This window comes from Drosophila eugracilis, unplaced genomic scaffold (assembly GCF_018153835.1).
Source record: "Drosophila eugracilis isolate 14026-0451.02 unplaced genomic scaffold, ASM1815383v1 contig_367, whole genome shotgun sequence".
Classification (NCBI taxonomy): Eukaryota; Metazoa; Arthropoda; class Insecta; order Diptera; family Drosophilidae; genus Drosophila; species Drosophila eugracilis.
The window spans coordinates 5927571-5947797 of NW_024573224.1; the positions used below are offsets into that span (position 1 = coordinate 5927571).

The following is a 20227-nucleotide window of genomic DNA, read 5'->3' on the forward strand; positions in this document are numbered from 1 at the left end:
CGAAAATGCAAATGGCAAATGTACTAGATTTCCAGACCTCCCACTTTACCGTGTCCTTCTGCTGCTGCTGTGTGTAGCTGTAGATGTGTGTGTGTGTGTGTCTATGTTTCGAGTCAAACAAAACGTAATTTAATCGCCCTACAACAACAAACACACTCATTCAATCATTGGGCGCCACAAATGGCGCATTCCGTACGGTGCGTATACGTAATGTGGGAGTTGCCGAGTTGGTGAGCATGCCCCAATACGCATACGCAACGTGCAACCATTTCGGCAATTAGTGTGGCAGTTCATATATAATTAAGCTAGCTGCAGAGGAAACCCGGAAAGGAAACAGAAGTTGTAACAGTAACAGAAACAGAGAAACAGCAATAGCACCAGAAGCAGAGGCAGCAGCCGAAGAGTTAGCATAAGCAGCACCGGAAACGGAAGTTGACTTAAACAATGTTGTGTTTTTTTTTCGCATTTCAACAGTATATATACAGGCACAAACGCATGCATAATGCCGCGCAAAAGCCAGTTCAGCTGCAGTCTCTGCCCGCATCTCTGCCGTCTGAATGCCCTTACACAGGGCAAAAAAGGTCAATGAATATTTTATTTTGAAGAAACTCTATCTATGAAAATCACACGAAAATAACCAGATAAGCAGAGTATATATATATGACAATATATATGATAGCAAAAACTTAATAAATATTTTAAAAAATGTTGGAACTTTTCTTGAAAGGTACAACATTTTTCTTTCCTAGTAAATTTTAATTCACGTTTGTATCCGATTGCGCAAACATTTTGCCAATATCCCAGTGTAGACAAACAGGCGTCGCCCGGGGAGGCTGGTGACCCAGCAGGGGATCCTGGACAGCATCTTGCGCAGTGCCCAATTGATTTTCACGGTGGGGCGGGCCCCGAGGTCGAGCTCAGGCTCAGTCGGGCCTGTCTTGGTTGTCAACCGAGCTACTTTGGCCCATCCACGCTTGGCTTGGCACAAGTCAAAGCTAGTTGGAAGTCAATGCGCTTGAGTGCATTGTGGCCCGGCTTTATCTTCTCTTTTCGGGTCTGCTCTGGTTTTGTTTTAGTCTTACTATATCTTCTCGCTGCGATGTTTTGTACTTTTCTTCTCTGCTCTGTGTTTTGTGTGTGCACTCTTGATTTCCTTAAGCTGCTGCAATTAAAGGGTGCATCCTTGCCAGCAGCAAGTAGCAAGCAGCCTGCAGCCAGCTATTATTTCAGGCGAGTGCGCCACTTACAAGCTAGCCGAAAACTTTTTAATATGCTTGCGAAATTTTGTCAAAATTGCAAGTTAAATAAGTAAGTACAAGGCACGCGGAGATGACAACGCTCAGACGACTAAAGCAAACACAACGGCAAACTGACAAAGGACTCGGGACTCGAGAATCAGGTCTTGAGAATGCCAAGGAGAAACCATCAACTTAATTTCCCGCTCAAGTCAATCCAACTTTTGTGCAATTTGCGTGAGAAAATGGGAAAAGAAAACCGAAACTGGGAACTGAGAACTCAGAACTGAGAAACTCAACCGAGCTGAGTGGAAGCCACAAAGTTTGATTGCAATTGAGACAAATACTCGTGATGTTGGCTGTGTGTGAGCATCGGCAAAAAAGAAAAAAATCTGCACACTACTACGCCTGCCGAATAATAAATGTCCTGGCACCTTTGGGAAAAAACTTTTGAGCCTTTGATGGCATGTGATGCATTTTATGGATTTCCGATGCGCAGCCACCTACCCACACACATGGCCCTTTTCTCAAAAGGGTATTTCATGCAGCTCTGCATTTAATTGAATTGCCAGCAATAAGCAATGGCACTTTTGCCAACTTCTCCTTCTTCTTTGTCGCCGAAGGACAGCCGGAAACTTTGCGAGAAGAGCCCCAAGCAGAATTCATATAATATACGTTCCTTCTTTGCATTTCAGCTTGTATATCAAAGTGTCAAAGAAGCGGGTCACACGGAATTGTCAATAAATGTGCACCTTGCAACTTGCTATTATTGCATAGAAGCTCAAAGGCACCGCCAAAACCACGAGTGAAAAGAATTTCAGACCTTAATCAAATACGCATGCTCATTAAACTTTTTCAATTTAAAGCCTTTGGGTGTCAAGTTTTGTGGTCTCGTGCGTCAACTCATTAAAGTTGCATGGCAACAAAGTTGCCAAGTCACCACCTCCCGGAAACTCCCAAAGGACTGCTGGAGCTACTGGTGCTGCTGCTGCTGCTGCTGCTCCACTCCAAAAACTCAAGCTCAAATGGCATGTCATAAATTTCAGCCACAAAATGTATCTCAGCATGCGAGGAGCAACAGTGCCCGGTATACAATATGCAAATGAAATTATCGAGCCCATCCTGGAGGCAAAAGCAACGCATTAGGAGCTCAGAACCTTCTCGGTCGGAGTGTCGGTCGGAATAGAGTGCATATTCCGGGTCCTGTGGCCCAGCCTCTGAACCAAAAAATACGGACCAGCACTTGGGCCATATGCAAATATTGGGTCTAAGAGTGAGAGAGTCAGCTTCTGGAGGAGAATTAAAAACTGAGATGTCGGTCGAGTCAAATGGAAGTGGGTAATGCCAATGAAATCACTTTCGGTTCGGCAATTGAGAGGATTGGCTTCAGCTCGTAATGAAAATTGCTAGTTTGCCATCTATCCACATATGCAGAAAAAAGGTTCTTAAATTAAGAACACGAACTCGTTATGCTGTACAATGTGGCAAACAGCAATCATTTCCGAGAATTGGCAGAATCTGTGAAGGGAATATTACGGTAAATCATAATAAAGTTATCAGAAAACCTTGCTTAACCACTTAAAATCCCAATTGCAAGCCAAGGATCACCAGGTGATGTCACCCTAATCGCATTTAATTAGAAAACGCAAATTATGCCACCGAAAACTGGCACTAGAACCCGCCAAGTTGGCATTTGGCATGCGGCCGGGTCTTAGCCACAAACTCAGCATTCAGCATCCAGAATCAGCCTGACACGTTGCCGCACTTGCCCGGCTTTTAATGAAATCGCAGAGCATATGCTACGACGAGTGGATGCGGTGGTTGGGCGGTTTAGGTGGTTCAGGTGGCTTGGGTGGTTTCGAGGGGTCGGTGTCAGTCCCACACACTCACCTGAAGTTTTATTTCAACGGGGGTCAGGTGGGTCACGCCGCCAGTCAAAGCTGACACGCACACGCACATATTTAGGCCAGGTCGAGTGGGAGTGGAATGGGATGATCAGGAAACGGATGTGGGTGGGGGTGGAGGCAGGATGCCCTCATTGCGCCCCACTGTGATAAGAAAGTGTCAACACAAACGTGACAAAGCTACAAATGTTTAATTTTTATGGCTGTGGTCGGGCATTTGCCTTGGTTTGTGGGCGGTTCACGCTGCGCGTGCCTCGCCGCTTAACTCAACTTATTTACAGTTGGCAAAGGGTTCGAGAGATTCTGGCCACATTTGGTCAAGCTCTCCGTTTTTGTGCCGAAAATCACGTTTTTACCGTAAACATGTTGCAAAGTTCGCGGCTGTTTTATCTTCTGGCATAGTTTTTCCCGCTTTTCCCGTTTCCCCGTTTTCCCGCTTCCAGCCAGTGGGCCATTGGGTCGAGAACGTGTCACATGGCATAGAGAAAAATGGTTCTGGCTGCAACAGTAAAATATTTAAATTTAGTTAGGGCTTAAGCTCTCGGCATTTGTTTGTTTGCCAGCTGAAAGAAAAACTTGCTCAAGCCAAATTAATTTAGTATAAAATACTTCTTAAGAAATATTTAGAAAAGCTATGGCAAATAAGAAATCGCCAGAGAAAACATTTTGTTTTGACTGGGTTTTTGTTTTTTTTTTTCTCCCCAAAGAAGAAACTTAATTTCTATGCAAGTTTTTCGACTCACAGGCGGCTTTGTTTGGTTGGCTAAAATTTTAATGCATGCCAAGACCACATGAGAGTGTACTGGAAAACACACACACACATACAGGCACACACACACATAGACACATTCGGAGGCATAATGAATGTGCAGCAACATTTTTGATGGCGCCCGCTGACAACAATAAATTACTTTTGGCTTTAAACGAAAACCATTAGCATAAAACTTGGCAACAGCAACAACAGCGGCCACAACAGCAACCAGCCAACAACATCCTTTTAACGCGGATACTAGGATACTAGGCGTATGCGCAATATTTGTCTGGCTCTAATTTTAGACAACAATTTGCCAGCACTTACATGATTAAATTGCAGCCTCGAACGCTGATGATTATGGGGTGGCGGCTGGTTACCAGTAATGGTGATGTGATGGCTATGGAACAAAAATGTGAGGGAAAACTTTTCAAATATGCGAGTCTTTTAATTAACTTGCCGGCACTTGTGAAGCTCTGTGTTGTAATATATTGTACGAATATTCTTCCCTCTTTCGACCCTTTTTTTTTCTTCATCTTTTTTTCCCTGCCCCAGCATGCTTTTATTAAGCGTTTCATAATTTGATGCAGTAAACATGCTAATTGCGCCGCCTTGCTTCCTTTTTTCCTCTGCTCTCGGCACTCGACTTCACTTCACTTCCACTTCCACTCCACACAACTCAACTCGACTTGCCTCAACTCAACTCGTTTCGCTATGCCGCCCTTTTTGCCAAGACTTTGCAGGCCAAGAAAGCTGCCAAAAAAGTGTGTATAAAATAATAGGAAAACATGGCAAAGGACAGCCGAGTGGAAGCCGTGTCGAAAGCAAGCCAGTGAGAATTAGTTGCCCCAAAGTGTTTTCCGTTTTTAATATTTCCTCCGACTTGGGGAAAAAGTTGCGAACAGAGCATCCCGGCCACTTTGGACACTCTTTGGCCCACGGCTTGTCGCTTTTCAGCCGCTTGGCCACTGAGCTCACTGCTCTCACTGGCTCACTTGCTCAATTTCCGCTTTTAATTAAATGAACATTAGGCCAAAAAGGCTGAGCTGCCTTCGAAGAGCCCACCGAAAAACCCAACCACCTGATGGCATTTGCCATTCGCTGCATTTTACATTGCAAGCGGTAGCCAAATTGCGCGTAAATTGCATGCAGTTAGTTTTAAAATTTAAAATTAATTTTTAGCTCGCTTTTGCCTGAGCTGGTCTGAGCTGGCCTTGTGTGTGCTTTGTGTACTTTAATAGCTGTTAATATTTATGAACTAAAAGTTCAAACAACAAACAGTCGAATAGAGCCAACTGTTGTCGATATTTAACGATGCATTCGGCGGGCGAAATTGTGTGTTTGCCAGAAATCGCTCTATACATTGGATGCCAGCCAGACCTAAACAAACAGAAGGCGTGAATTGGCTCATAATTATTCAATAAGAGTTTATTTAAAACAGGCCATTATGGTCTTATTGATGAAAATTAATTTAAGGCCAATTTTGGTTTGAAATCCACATTAGGGAATCTGAATTTTTCCAAGCTAATTAGGTTTTTGGTTTAAGTCCTTAATGTAACTGATTTTTTATAGCTATCAATATTTATTAATATTATTTATTAAACTTTATTATTTCGCACTACTTTTATTTATATTTGCATACCTATGGGCTTTAAACTTATAAAATACACGTTTCTTAATATATTTTTAGGAGCCATATTAAACTTAAAATTTATACAAAACTACTCGTTATAATCTGTCAAACGACCTGCACTGGTCGGTATTTTTCTTCCCTGGCGTAGAAGTAAATGCAAATCAAGATAAAGCAGTCCAAGCCAATTAACAACTTTAGTAAGTTCAACTGCATTAATTGCATTCTGAGTACTTCCATATCTAAGGAACAGCTAAACCATTAGGGGATGTTATATAATACTCAAGAAATAACTCACCATCTTGCTCCTTTTGTGCCTGCAACAATTGAAGCTCGAGTTCGGGCAATAGAAGATCGGATGGCCTGTCGAAAGTAAAGTCGAAACTGACAAGATGATCAGATACATCAAGGGGACTACTTCCAGCGGGAGCTGCCTGCACAAAATCCACCCATTGGATAGTTAGGAAAAGGATCCAGAACGAGATACTTAGCCACGACATTGTCGATCAACGACTGATGAGTGAGGAACACTTTATGGATTGCCCCGAGTCGAGGCTCCCCAACATTTGCGTAAATAATGAAATAATGAACACAAGCTGCGTGAGATGTTTTGACTGGTAGTTATATTTGCGTTCCCGTTGTTTAAATACCCCCACACAGAACAGCCGAGAAGCAAACAATGACGAGCAATATCCGATGCGAAGGTTAAGCGACAGAATTTCTCCTCATGAGGCAGAAGTACTGTTGGTCGTGCTAGTTTCCTCTGTGGTTCTTCATTCTGTTCCTGAATCCGTAGTAGTTGTTGTTGAATCTTCAGTGGTCGAAGTTGTAGCTTCCGTTGTCGAAGTTGTAGCTGCCGTTGTTGTTGAAGTTGTTCCTTCGGTTGTTGAAGTTGTACCTTCGGTTGTTGAAGTTGTACTTTCGGTTGTTGAAGTTGTACCTTCGGTTGTCGAAGTTGAACCTTCGGTTGTCGAAGTTGTTCCTTCGGTTGTCGAAGTTGTACTTTCGGTTGTCGAAGTTGTTCCTTCGGTTGTCGAAGTTGTACTTTCAGTTGTTGAGGTTGTACCTTCGGTTGTCGAAGTTGAACCTTCGGTTGTAGAACTTGTTCCTTCGGTTGTCGAAGTTGTACTTTCCGTTGTCGAAGTTGTACTTTCCGTTGTCGAAGTTGTACTTTCCGTTGTCGAAGCTGTACTTTCCGGTTCCAAAGTTAGAAGATCTATTTCGGAAGATGATGTCGTAGACTCGTGGCTGTCATCCCTTAAACCGAAAATATCCTGCAAAAAAGATTATTAACTCGTTAAAATGTTTTTATGCTGAGAGATATTAAAATCAATAAAAGTGTCTGCAAAGTAACAATCGTAGTAACAATATTTGTTTTTCGACAACAGCACAATATATCAACCTAAATTCTAATTTCAATGTTTAATCTTTTCACCAAAAGCTCGAAAAAGTTCAGCTAAGAAATAAAAAAGGAACATTTGTTCAAATACAAATAGGTTTTTTTTTAAATATATCAAGTAAACAAACTACTTTAAGATTTATAAATATATCTTGCGCGTGCAAGTCTAAAAACTTGGCATTTTTCCATTCGTTGGGCTTAGTTATAATTATTAGAAAATTAATATTTATTCAAAATTTCGGCTTAAATATGAAATTTTGTTTATACAATCTCTCATAACTTAAAATACCTTTTTGAATAGCTGCCATAAGCCGTGTAAAGACTCGTTAATATCCTCCAGACCATCGGTAAATTTCGCCTTCGGTGGCGGCTTTGCTTCAGCTGTTTTATTATGGCTGCTGTTTTCCGAGCCTCCAAGTCCGAAGAGATGCAGTATGGCGCCCAGGTGACCATTTGCACTGGCCAGGCAGCCGAGAAGGCAGAACCAGATTAGCAGATTCATGACGGGCAGGGAACTGAATGGTTTTTCTCTATCCTACAGCAACTAGCAAATGCGATGAAATGTCTAATACAACGCAAATACATTTCGTTTTTGACGCTTGTTTCGAGCTGATTATTCTCAATAACCCTGAATCTAATTAAATAAACGGCTGTTTAAATAACTGGCAAATACCTACCTGACATTATTTGATGCAGGTGTCAGCGACTCATGAATGAACCGTGACGTGACATAAGTGTTCTTAGAAAATTGTTTAAATTATAACATGAACGTGATCAAACATAGCTGCAGAGTTACCTAACTCAACAAGAAAAAACAAATCAGTTGGTAAATAACAAAAAATCTAAAATGATTTTAAAGGGAAAATTGAAAATAAGTTTAATGTTTTTTAGAGCAAAACTATTATATCATTTTTATGAGCCACTAACCTTTAATGTATTTGATTTCCTAATCAGGAATTTTCTCTAAAAATTAATTATTTAATTTAGTTATAATTTCAATAGGTAGTCAATGTCATCTTATAGTTTGACTTACAATTTTGTATGACAGTAAACTTGTCATAACTTTCAGCCAATTTTAAGTAACGAGCAAAACACACTGACTGCATCTTTGTCAAATCCAACAATTTCCTTCAGCTGCACCTCCTTGAGGCTGGTCTTTGATCACCGCTGAATCTGATTTTCCAACATTCTGTCATAAAAGCAATTCACCCTCCACTTGGTAGGGTGCGACTCAAGCGCATCGAGTTGTAAGCGGTAGAAAAGCATTTCAAATGCATTCACGAGCAGGAGCGTTTTAAATTACTCACAACGTGGAGAGGACTTTGGGTGGTAATCAGAGGTCTGATGATTCATTCACTTGGTGGAGGAAGACATGGAAGTGGGATTGGTTATGGGAATGGGTAACCTCTTGATGACGTTGTGTGCCAGTGAGTTTCAATTAATATGCAGCAATTGCTTGTACACGCCTGGGTTATCTACTGCCACCTAATCGTTTATTTATGTGCACTTCCTTTGCCATCTAATTAACTGAGTGCTGCACGTGGATTACCTGTCATTTCCACCCGTTGTTTATCACCTGTTTCAATTGATCAAATTTGCTTGAGGAAATCAAGCGTCCGCACAAAAGCAGCACAAGTTACAGGGACCTAATAAAAACGAGGATATGGCAGCAGAAACAAGCAGTCTCATGACTTGCTCCCGCAGCCTGATCTATGGCACTGCAAGTGTCACATAAATTACAAGCGGAAGCATCAAAATGCTGTCAAATGAAGAATGGGGAGGAGAAGTGGGAAAAAGCCGGAGAGTGAAGTTGATTCGAGTCGCGTCGAAAAGGATTTTCATTGCCGCATTCTGGGAGCGAGTTCCACTTGCAGTGCACCGTAAAAAATATTTCACTTTCACATAAAAGAGTTTCTCGAAGAAGTGACCATGCCGTTTTATGAGTTTTATTTGGGCACAGTGTGACCTTTTCAAGTAAAAATATTCCTTTAAGATTAGATTTCCAATCCTAGTATCGATAGTAGGAAATTTCCAATAGCTGCTGATCCATTTTCGGGGGGCACATTCTCCCTGTGCAGCTGCTTGAGTCGACTTTGCTTGGCTTGTTCGGTAGCTTGGCGTTTAGTTTTTCGCATTGGCACTTTGTCTTCATCAGAGGCGACGAGCAGTGGCCGCAACAAGCTCATCATAGCCATCGACGGCCGCATCATCGTCTCTTCATCGTCATTCTCATCGCTGTCGTCGGCGTGCTCCTACATAGCTATAAACATCAATTTAGCAACGAAAATTGGTTTTCAGATAGCTTCCACACACACACACACACACACATGCACACGTACACTTCTTCAGCTGGAGAAAAATTGTTTTTCGCTTTAAGTGACAAGCAGTGAGAACGAACTGACGACAACTTTGTCGATGTCTTCGTTCCCGTCTTGGCGTAGAATTCCCTTTTATTTATTTGTTGTTTTTTTGGGCTAGTGAATTTCGTCATGTCGAAGCACCCGTGTGGAAAATAATAAGCCAAAAGAAGAGACAACCGCACTGAAAAATAATACCAGCATTGCCCCAGTTTCATACATCTTAGCAATTATATGGCTGTCATTTCGTGGCCTTAAACTGGCATATTTTAAAAAGCTGGCTTTGATTTCGAATGAATATATATATATATATATTTATATACATGTCGATTTCATGTGAATATTGCAGCATTTCGTGCGACATTGAAACGATTTGACCACGCCCATGCTGAGCCATAAATTTATCATTGCATAACCACAGGCGCATGAATAAGACATTCGAATTGTGGTAAATGGAATGTGGAGAGTCCGATGGGAAGCCAGCATATATTGATAATGATTAGATTGATTGAAATTTTAATGGCTGAGTGATGGTCTAAGCTGAGCTGGCCAGACAATTGACTAAGAGTGGCAAGCAATCCTCGGCCACTCTATCGTAAAATGCCAGCAGAACCTGTCATAAACCACAAGCACACAGACACACTCCAAAAAGACTACTTCCATGGCGTCAAAAGCGAAAATTATTTAAATTTATGCCTGGATCGAAAAGGAAAACGAAGTAAAAAAGCGAAGACGGCGACCGAAATGTGTGCCAAATGAAATTCGTTGAAATTTTATGCAAACCTCAACAAATTGTCATTAAAAAGCGGCAACACACACATACAAACATACATACATACGAACAGGACTTGGCCATAAACAGAGCCGCCATTTGACCGTCCATATTTATGATGTGAACGACAAGACAAAATGGACTTCCGCCCAACAAAGAGAGGAGTGTATATGGGGGCCATGGAGTTTCGGCTCTTTGCATTTTAATAGACTGACCCAAACGCTTTTGAAACCACATGCAGAACGCGAAAATACAAGCGCTTGCACATGTGTATATTAGCCAGGGATGTGTGTGCAAGTGTACATGTGTGTGTATGTGCGAGGGGCATTTGCAATGCAAATTGGCGAAAGTTTAAAAAATTTATGCGGCTTTAATGGCACCTGGCGACTGCAGACCGGACCTCGGATCCAAAAACCATACCATCACCACACCACAACACACCAACCAAGACTATTCCAGGAAATTATATACTAAATAGCAGAATAATTTTTTGGCATTTGTGCTGCTCATTTTTTCTTTTCGCTTCCACTGGCGTTTTTGTCGACTACATTAAATGCAAATTTATGCCTATTTGCTGCAAGAAAGTGTAACGGAACCTTTCTGTTGCTAGCTGCTTGTTAAACTCGCATAAATTTCGCTGACGGCTTCCCATTTTGCCTGACACTAAAAGGATATAGCACCAGAGATGGTGGTAGAGCCTTTTTACCGAAGTAAGGTAAAATACATGTGACGAAAATGTTTTTAACCAACAAATTAAAATACTTTGCTATGCTCCCTAATCACTTAAAAGAAATAAGAAATTATTATGATCTAAAAAGTAGAGAAAATCTAGGTATAACTACCAACTGTCATCTCTTATTAAAGGCCCTATTTTTCCACCCAAATATTGAGCGTTTCATCAAAGCAATGGGCGTGCCGTAAAGGGTGGTAAAAATAAGAAGGTTTCGCAAAAGCTAAACTATGGCAAACTATCGCCACTTGCATTGTGCATTCGAGCAATGCTCGCAACTTATTGTTGTTATCGCTCTTTGCACTTCTTTTGACTTCTTTTGGCTGCCACTTGGCAGGCGAAACTCTTTGGAACTTGGCTAAGTAAAATTTATGTGCATTTCTTGTGCGCTTCTGTCCCTCCAGTGTGAAATGTGCCAAGAAATGTTTGGTTTTGGTCTTTGGCTTTTTTACTCCCATAGGCGCAGCAGCATTGGAAAAACGTTAGCTTACAATAATTAGCCATTAACAATTGCCCGGGCCAATTGGACCAACAAAGACATTTGAACCAGCTGCCTGCTGTTGCCAATTTTTTATTTGTTCAGGCCACAAAGTTTTACGCTTTATTGTGCCGACTTATCCCATCTTGGGTTTGCCCTGGCAAATTGCAGTCTTGCTGCAACTTTTTGCCTGACGCGCTCAATAAAACGATTTATGCTGCTTGCCCCTTTCGGGTCCTGAAAACTTTGTGAACTTTTGCCAACATTTGTTTTGTCTATTGCCTTGTATCTTGTGGCATTTCTGGCAGCCTCGAACCACTCTCAGCCACTCAACCAGTGAGCCAGTCAGCCAGTCAGCCACTTGACTTGGCCTAAACTCTTCAACTTATTAGTGCAGTTTATTCACCGACTCAAGAAGCTGCGTGCGGTTTGTCTTGGGGTGCACATAAATCTCGGCGAGGCAACTTTCGGACACGGCCAGCAAATAAACACTCGAGGTCATAAATCAGGGGGGCGCGCGCTCGGTTAGCTCAGCTGCAACATGGCCAACATGGCGAACATGACGTGCAACATGCACCGCACAAAAAAGTGCATTCGGAGGGGCGGTTAACCAAAAAAGGGGGAGATCGAAGCTCCTTGGGCGTGGCTAATGCAAATCATCCAGCGGCGACAACAGCTGCAAATTCTCGCCAAATTGGCCTGGCTGTAACTGGTTGGCTAACTTGGCATTCATGGCCCTGTGATTCTGTACGCCCCTGCATAATTTATCATTTATTTGGGCTCATTATCCCAGCACAGATATGAATAATTATAGGATAGCTAAAATAAAAATGAAAAATAGAAGTGCATTGCTAATTGAAGCAAATTTCATATCGCTTTAAGCCCCATGTCAACACATTTGAGGCTTTGGTGAATTGGACAACGACCTGGATTATATTTTGCGGGTTTATCTCCCGGTGCTGCATGTTCAACAATCGTTGTTCGATTTGTGGCACCTGCTACATTTCGGCCACTGTCAAACTGCAACTCATGTCATGTGTGACAAAAATCGAACATTGATGCCATTGACAGGCGCAATTTTGGCCAGCAATTGTAATTGGTTTAGGTCCTGGCTGGCAGTTGTAGTTCCAGCAAGTTCGAACCATTCGTTAATTAACATGTTCGTGGCTTTGCTGGATGTACCAGTCTATGTCCTAAAGCGAGCTTATGTCGATTGGGCTGGACCTGTGCGAACTATTTGTAAATTTTAAAATATTTACGTATTCTATAATTAATCCATATTTATCATAATATTGTAACTAAACTGAATAAGTTTTTACACATTTTGCCTACTAAATACACAAAATTTCATATCCTTGCTGAAATTATTTAACTGGAATTTATTACTCTACTAAAGCTATCAAGAGCTTTTGATGCTTTTTTAAATATTTTTTAATTGCATCCAAAATAAAATCCTGGTCCACCTTCTATGCAAAACTCCGACCGTTAAGCGAATCATTTTGCACGCGCAATGAACTCATCGCCAGCGTGGACTTAATCAAATTTCGGAGCGCAAAAATAGCTTGAGAGCAGCATTTCCCGTTTCGAGCATTTCCGGCACGTTTTTTCGGGCGGACAGAATCTTAGCATACTTTGGAGCGCGCTTTATTGGGCTGTCGGTGTGGAGTGGAGAAGGCTGTGGGTGGCTTTTCCTAGTAAATGGAGGCTAGGGCCCACGTTGACACACTTATTTACCAGCTGGCCACGGGAGCAGTTCCATGGTCATCTCTCAGTCGGGGAGCTATCCCTTCTGCCCCCCATTTAATCTGCTCTTTGTGCGCCGGGCTTGTTGCACGCTTCACGCTCGCAATGGCACGCGGCGCATAAATCAATGGCAACGATCTTTACGTGCTGCCTCAAAGTTTCTCGTTCAACATCCGGCACATCTAGAACACTGAAAGAACATTTTGGGAATATTTTAAACCTAATTTTGTTTGTCTTAAAGGCTGCAAAGAACATTAGAATAACTTTTTCTATTTTAAAATCTTAAGATATTTACAAATAATGCGTAACATTCTTTTACTACAAAGAAAATAATTCTTTATGTTCGTGAAATATAATTTTTTGAGTGTACCGAAACCCCCTACTCTTCAGTTTTTTCCCACCAACACTCACGCGCCGTGCAATCTTTATTGCACATTGCGGCTTCCGGCTGGCGGATGCGGATGTGGATGTGAATGTGTGTTTGTGTGAGTGCGCGCTTGTTTGTGTTTGTGCCTCATTTTAGTTGAGAATGCGGCATTAAAATGCATTTGGCTTTCAATTTACTCGCACTCGCGTAATATTTTCATTAAGTGTTTTCATTTTAGTCATTTCGCCCACGTCCTCACGCGCTGCTCACCCGCACACTTAAGTACTCTAAATTGTTAATGAAATGTTAAATGGCTCAGAGTGGCCGAAGGAAAACACAATTCGACGCCTGCTGATTGACCGTAATGAGCCAGTTACGTAACAATATAGCCATTAATAAGTAATTAATAATGACCCCTGTGGGGCATAAGGGCGAGACCAGGTGTTTGCCACATGTGGCATTAATTGCCCAAAGGCAAGGTCGATGGAAAGCGGAATCGAGGGGGTCAATTAACTAAGGAGAAACAATCACAGCTCTTGGACTAATTAGAGTTATGTCTGGCTTACGTTTTCCGGTCGCCCAGTAAATTTTAGCCAAAATCTGACAGCCAAAATCGAAACCAGCCCAAATGCCATGCAAACAAATTCATTAATTTTAACAGCACCAGTAGTAACAAAACAAACAAATCGATGAGTTGACACAAAAACAAATGTGTTTTAAGTGCATGGATGTGAATTGGTAAGACCCAGCTGAACAAAAAAAAAAACAGAAGAAAAAACCAACTAACAGCAACTGAAGTGGAACGCACAGATAGACAGCTGTTGATAACGCCCAGAGACCGTACCAAAAACCAAACCAAACCGAACAGAATTCGCAGACACAAACATGTGTAGGATTGCCAAATCCTCTGACTCCACATCTCAAACCCCGGCTACGAAAATATCCCATTTCCATCCTGCATCCTCCACTCAGCTCCTCCTGGCAGCAAATGCGCTTGTCCCATGCTGATCCCTTTAGCTGTTGAATTGCAAATTGTTTGTATCTGGCGTCAACAATTTGTTTTTTGTCTCCGCTCGTAAGAGCCTTATGTCGGAGTAATGGCAACTATATGATATAGTTTGCCAAGCCAGATTATTAATGTAACAGAGCTGAGAGCCGGTAATGGAAAGCTCTTCCCCTCTAGATTATCAACTTGGCAATGATCAACTACAAGGCAAGAGCTGAGTAGCACAATAAGAAAAAGCCAACAAATAAAGTTTCACGATAATAGAAAAAAGCGATTTAACATCTTAAAGAAATTTGTTCTTATTTTATTTCCTAGAAACAAACATTTTGGAATTTTAATATTGCTTTATGAGAATATGAGAATAATGAAAGATCTTAAATTATAGATATACTCATAAATATTCCTTAAAAACTTGATTAATCTTTATAAATCAAACTTAATTCGCAATAAATGTTGAAACCCAATATTTACCGGAAGTAAGAGTATCCCGTAATCGTTCTGATCAAGATCTCTCATCTATTCGGCATTTTTTGCAATCTTTTTTTGCGCTCGCTGACAAAATGTCCACCCATCTGTCACGGCAACCGGCAACAACTTTTAGCCAGCGGGCAGGCATCAGCAACAAGCATTCGAAAACTTAATTTTTTTGCATACCCTACATGCAGCAATTTGTATGATTTCCAGCTGCAGTTTTTTGGATGCGTTGTTTGTAGGTTGTCAAATGCGTTTTTCCCACTTGTTTTACAATTTTTGCAAGAAACAAATTTGAATTCGCAGCAAATGGCAAATGAGCAAGTGCATTGTCAGGGAGAATTATTAAATTGCTGCTGAGCGAGAAAGAGGCTGGGAAATTGGGTAGAGTGGGGATGAGAGAAAAAGAGCAAGTGCCGCTTAATGGTCTGGCCATGTCGTTTAATTTTTCTTTTATTTTTGTATTTTCCATTCCTGGCCCTTTAGTCGCATTCTACTGCATTGTGCGCTAAATACTTTGACGTCTTTTTATATTATGCTCTCTTTTTATGCATTAAATTTGTGTTTTTTTTTTTTTGCACGTTGTTTGTTTCGCCCGCAAGCATTCGAGCCATTTGCATTTACATATGCGCATTGCTTGCTGCAGATTGTATTTAATTAAAATTTGTTGTAATTCTAGAAATGGCCGGGAAATGCGGCCATAAAGCAGCCCTATGACAGCAGCAAGGACGGACCTTATTTAAGTGCTTGCATATGTAGATATACCATTCGATTTTTCCTGTATGAGTATGAGTATGACTATGGCACATGGTAAATAATGAATGCCCAAAAATGCAGTAATTTATCGGCATGTTTATCTGCTACTCATTACTAGGCAGCAGTAGCTTCAACGGCCGAACACCACCAGAAGCAGCAAAATCTGCATAAATATCAAATGTGGCGCATGAGTGTGTGTCATTTTCCAAAAAGGGCTTCCAGGGCCAAAAACCCATTGCAAATGGCGATAAGCAAAATTCAGTTTTGTTAATGGCTTGGCCAATTCAATTTGCTGTAGTGCCGGGGACGTTCATCAATTTCGTTTGGCAAATGCAAATAGCTAAATGATAGGCAAATATTTATTGTGTCCCGCATAATGAGTGAGAAATCTTGTTTTGGCAACCAAGTCAGGTACTGCCGAGTGCCCGGAGCAGGAAGCCAGATCTAATGGGACCAAAAAGCAAGCCAAAAATTTTGCCACAAGGGATGACTTCACTACCCCGTGCATTTTGCATGCAAAACAGCATCGTCATAAGCATTAAAACTAATGCGCCGAAAAGTAGACTATTAAAAATGTAAAGTCAACTTTATTAGCTCAAAGGAAAATTGTGCCATTTATATGGCTGCGCCTGTGTGTGTATGTGTCTGCCTGTGTGTTTGAAATTTGAGGCAAAACTTCCAGAGATGTTGTTTACTTTACTTTATTAAAGGGGGTGATGTGAAAATCAAACTTAAGGCAAATCAAAACACAAAAATAAAATACCTAAAAAAATTTGTTAGAACCTAAAATACACGGAACCTAAGAAGCAACTCATACTCGTATATGCTTAATTCAGAAGTTGGACTGGTTTTACTCTCACTTCACTTTACTAAAGAATATATTTAAAATTTCCATTAGTTAAAGATTTCTCTCTGTGCATAAACACTTTAAAGGGTCAGACAGTTTTGTTTGCTTCTTGCGTGAGCCTCAGGTTTGCTTAAGCCTTAAAAAAATGATTTCTTATCTTTGGTAAATTGAATATCTCCAGATATATATCCCCATTCACCAGAGCCGCTGGCAACGGCCTCTCAATTGCCAACGAAGTTATACAAACACACCGTCCAATGTATGTATGTGTGTGTGTGTGAATCTTTACTTGCTCGCAAACTAACACATTAGGCGGCGTTTCCTTTGCCAAAGTTGGTTGACTTCGTTTTTGGGACTGCGACAGCACCAGAAGCAACAACAACAACAACTTCATCAACAACAAACAAATAAACTGACAGACACTCGTTTCCGTTTTCAAACAAAACAGACGCCATATTTAAAATTCCAAACGGGCACCCCGGCAACAACGACAACAACTACAATACAAGCGATATAAGCAGGCAAACAAATGAAATAACACAAAATTGCCGTTTGCTAAAACTTTTGCTTTGCTTTTTCCAAGTTATTTTTTCTTCCCATTCTGCATTTTGTTGCTGCTGGAAAATGGCTACTGCTGCTGTTGCTCCTGCCAAAACAAAGAATTCAATTTAGTGGGTCGTGCGTTGATGTGGACAGGTTCATTGAACGCGGATTTCGAATCCCTCGAATGCGCATAAATTTGACGCTTTCCCTGACTTGAACTAATTGTGAAATTATGCCAAAGAGAGAGCGAGATGGCAGAACTCCATGGAATTTCCAGCGAAAATCGAGTATCCGCTGAAAGATGACAGCGTTCCGGATTGTTTGGCATTTATCATCATAGCATTTCGCAGCCGAAAAACTTGCTGACCGGTGGCCGTGACTTCCGTGCACCAGAAATGAAATGAAAGATTTATTCCAGATTCGCATGACGAGATAGTGTGTTGTGGCAACAGCCATGGCACAAAAGACACGTAGGCCAATAAAAATGCCATCCTCGTTTTGTTGGGCTCCACAACTGAAGTTGTATATTATGTTGAAATGATTTGTGTGGCCAAATTGCTGTTCAGACGTTGCACTAATTTCATGGGGAATGCATGAGGAAAACAATCAGTTAAAGATTAGAAGTTGATGTAAATACAAAAGGGCTATCTTAATTCTAGGATGATGAAATATAGAACAAATTTTGTGAAACCTCTGTATGAGGTCCTTTTTTAACTTTTCATAGAATCAAAAACATCAACTGACTATTCAGTAGGACTGGTCTCGTATAAAGCGTAATTTCTCATGGGTTTTTACACCTAGAAGAGGTCTAGCAACGAACCCTTCCATCTGAGCATTAGAAAAATCTATAAAATCGCTGGGCCCGACAGTACCGCCCACCCATACATGCCAATAAAATATTTTATCAAACGTACGTGCTGCTATTAGTCCCCCACTTCCCCCGTCACATGTACGCATATCAAATGACGGCGTTGATGTGTTGAAAGCCCAGACGGGAGTTCAGATCGGGTGAACGGATGTGCGGGCGGTCAACCCTTTTTTACGGCTGGTCAGTGGAGCACTCCGGCACTCCGGCACTCCGGCGCTCCGGCATTCCGGCTCCGGTTGTACAGCCGGTTCTGGTCTCTGATTATGCGTCGTTCGGCCATAAATTTATATTGAAAGACGTGCGCTGTTAATCAAATTAAAGTGTTTGATTAAATTTTAAATAAAACTCCCAATCACCCTTGCTGCTGCAGCAGTAAAAACGGAAAAAATGAATATATAAAAAGAAAGATGTGAATGGAAATTAATTTAAGAACACGTGGCGTATGCGCAATAATCAATTTATGAATTATGCGCAAGATTATTAATTAAATTTCTGTTGTTATGCGGTGGCCGGTAAAGCACTAAAAGGACACTCCCATTTAAGCCGGTGCTAAAGAGAATTTGGAAAACGTGTCGCAAAGTACGTAGATATTCGAAGACTCTTTTGGCTCAAGTGGCGGAGCAGTTTAAAGCGCTTAACGGGCCAACTGAAGTTAAATAACAATTTCACTGCTCATTAACCCTAATTTGTATGTAAATTTTTCGGGTGCCCCGGTTGGCCCTTTTTTCCCGGCCCACGGGGATGCACTGTGGCGTGTTCTTTAAAGGCGAAAGGCGAACTCCGCGCCATTTTGTATGTTTTAAGTAACGCACATGACACGGAACCTAGGGAGTTACTCGTTCCATTGCTGAGGAAATGGTCGACGGGGGAGGCAGCGGCCATTATGGAGCATTCGCTGCCGTTCAGTTTTCTTCAAGTTGCAAATAGTGCGGGGCATGCAAAGTGCAGGAAGCGAGAATGAGTTGGTTTGGACCAGGCCAAAACGAGCAAAAGCGATGGCCAGAGATAGCCGAGAAAATGAAGCGAAAAAAAAGTGAGGGGGAAAAGCGTGGAAGATTGTTTGTCTGCTGCCCTCATTCTCGCTTTCTCGCCATGCATCCCGGCCCCATCTTCCATTAATTCATCCGCCATGGCGGCCAAACAATAGGCCCGGCATTCCACGGTGGCCACATTCGGTGCCTGGTGCCCAAAAAAAAGTTTCATTTTACTCCTTTTCGAATTTGGTACATTTTCATCTTACTTTACTTACTCACAGGCCAAAAAAAAAACTTGTTAGTGAAGGTAAGAACAAGATCCACTTGCAATTAAAAAGGAGATGCTTTCCTTCTGCTATCTCATCTAGGTAAATGTGTTCCAAAAAAGTAATTTTTTTAAACCTTAAGTACTTTAAATAAATATAATATAAAGAAATAGTGGCCATTTGTATATTAAACATGAATAATAAAAAACAATAAATATTTTTGAGTACCTTTCAATGCTTAAATTGCATAATAAATTATTTATTATTGTTATTAAACTCAATATATCTTCGGTAAACTGTTCGAGCCCATTGGAAGCTGCAAGCTATTTAATAAAATAAAATATATATATTTTTGATTAAAAACCGCGCTCTCTCTCTCTCTTTGAAATTGGAACACATTTTGGTAACCCTATTTTTTACTTCCTTTGATGCGTTTTTTTCGGTAAGATTTTTCGTCCAGCAATTTTGCATCCAAGTGGCAACTGGGCAGTTTTTTCCTTGTTCCAAATGGACTTTTGGCAGTCATTATCGGGATGTTATTGTTGCTCCGCCAGCCAGCCAGCCAGCCAGCAACAATTGCGAGGGAACGTCGACCGGGCGGAGTGCATTAAAACAGAAGTGAGTGCATGTGCGGACACTCCACTCGCCACTCGCCTCCCAAGGACATTCGCTTCGCCACTGGACTCTCCGACTGGACAACTGGAAAACTGGTCAACTGGCAAACTGGCAAACGGCAAACAAGAAATGACAGCAATGCAGCCTTGTGCCATGCAAATTCAATAAATTACGGGACCATTAATTATATTTTAAATTGCAATGTCCACACTGGCACACTCGTGGGAAAGTTTTGCTTTTGTTTCGCGCCCCTTTGCGTCGACAGTGAAAAAGTTCCACTCATTCACCGGGCAAATTGTCGCAGTTTATCTCCTCCGCACGCATCGAAAACAAAATGCATACTGCCATGCTGCCACTCCCCCTTAGGCAGCTGCCGCCCATTTGTGTTGCCAATGAATGCGCCGCAACAAATAAAGCACTTTTGGCCATTCCCTGGCATAAAAGATAAATAAATGCGGAAAAGAAAAGAAAAGCAGCGACATAAAAACAAAAAACAGGGGAAAACAATGAAACTC

At 41.4% G+C, this 20227-nt stretch overlaps 2 protein-coding genes across 2 annotated transcripts; both read right to left on the reverse strand.

Annotated features, from left to right (window-relative positions):
* Positions 1-5548: 5548 nt before the first annotated feature.
* LOC108115767 lies at positions 5549-6071 on the reverse strand. The gene is made up of 2 exons (XM_017227336.2): positions 5819-6071; positions 5549-5762 (listed from the first exon to the last, which is right to left on the reverse strand). The coding sequence occupies exons 1-2, from the start codon at positions 6018-6020 to the stop codon at positions 5629-5631; spliced, it is 336 nt and encodes a 111-aa protein (XP_017082825.1). The 5' UTR covers positions 6021-6071; the 3' UTR covers positions 5549-5628.
* Positions 6072-6121: 50 nt separating this feature from the next.
* Positions 6122-7482, reverse strand: LOC108115766 (A-agglutinin anchorage subunit). Its single transcript, XM_017227335.2, has 2 exons — positions 7209-7482; positions 6122-6794 (listed from the first exon to the last, which is right to left on the reverse strand). Exons 1-2 carry the CDS (start codon positions 7419-7421, stop codon positions 6294-6296), a joined length of 714 nt encoding a protein of 237 aa, XP_017082824.2. The 5' UTR covers positions 7422-7482; the 3' UTR covers positions 6122-6293.
* Between the last annotated feature and the right edge of the window lie 12745 nt (positions 7483-20227).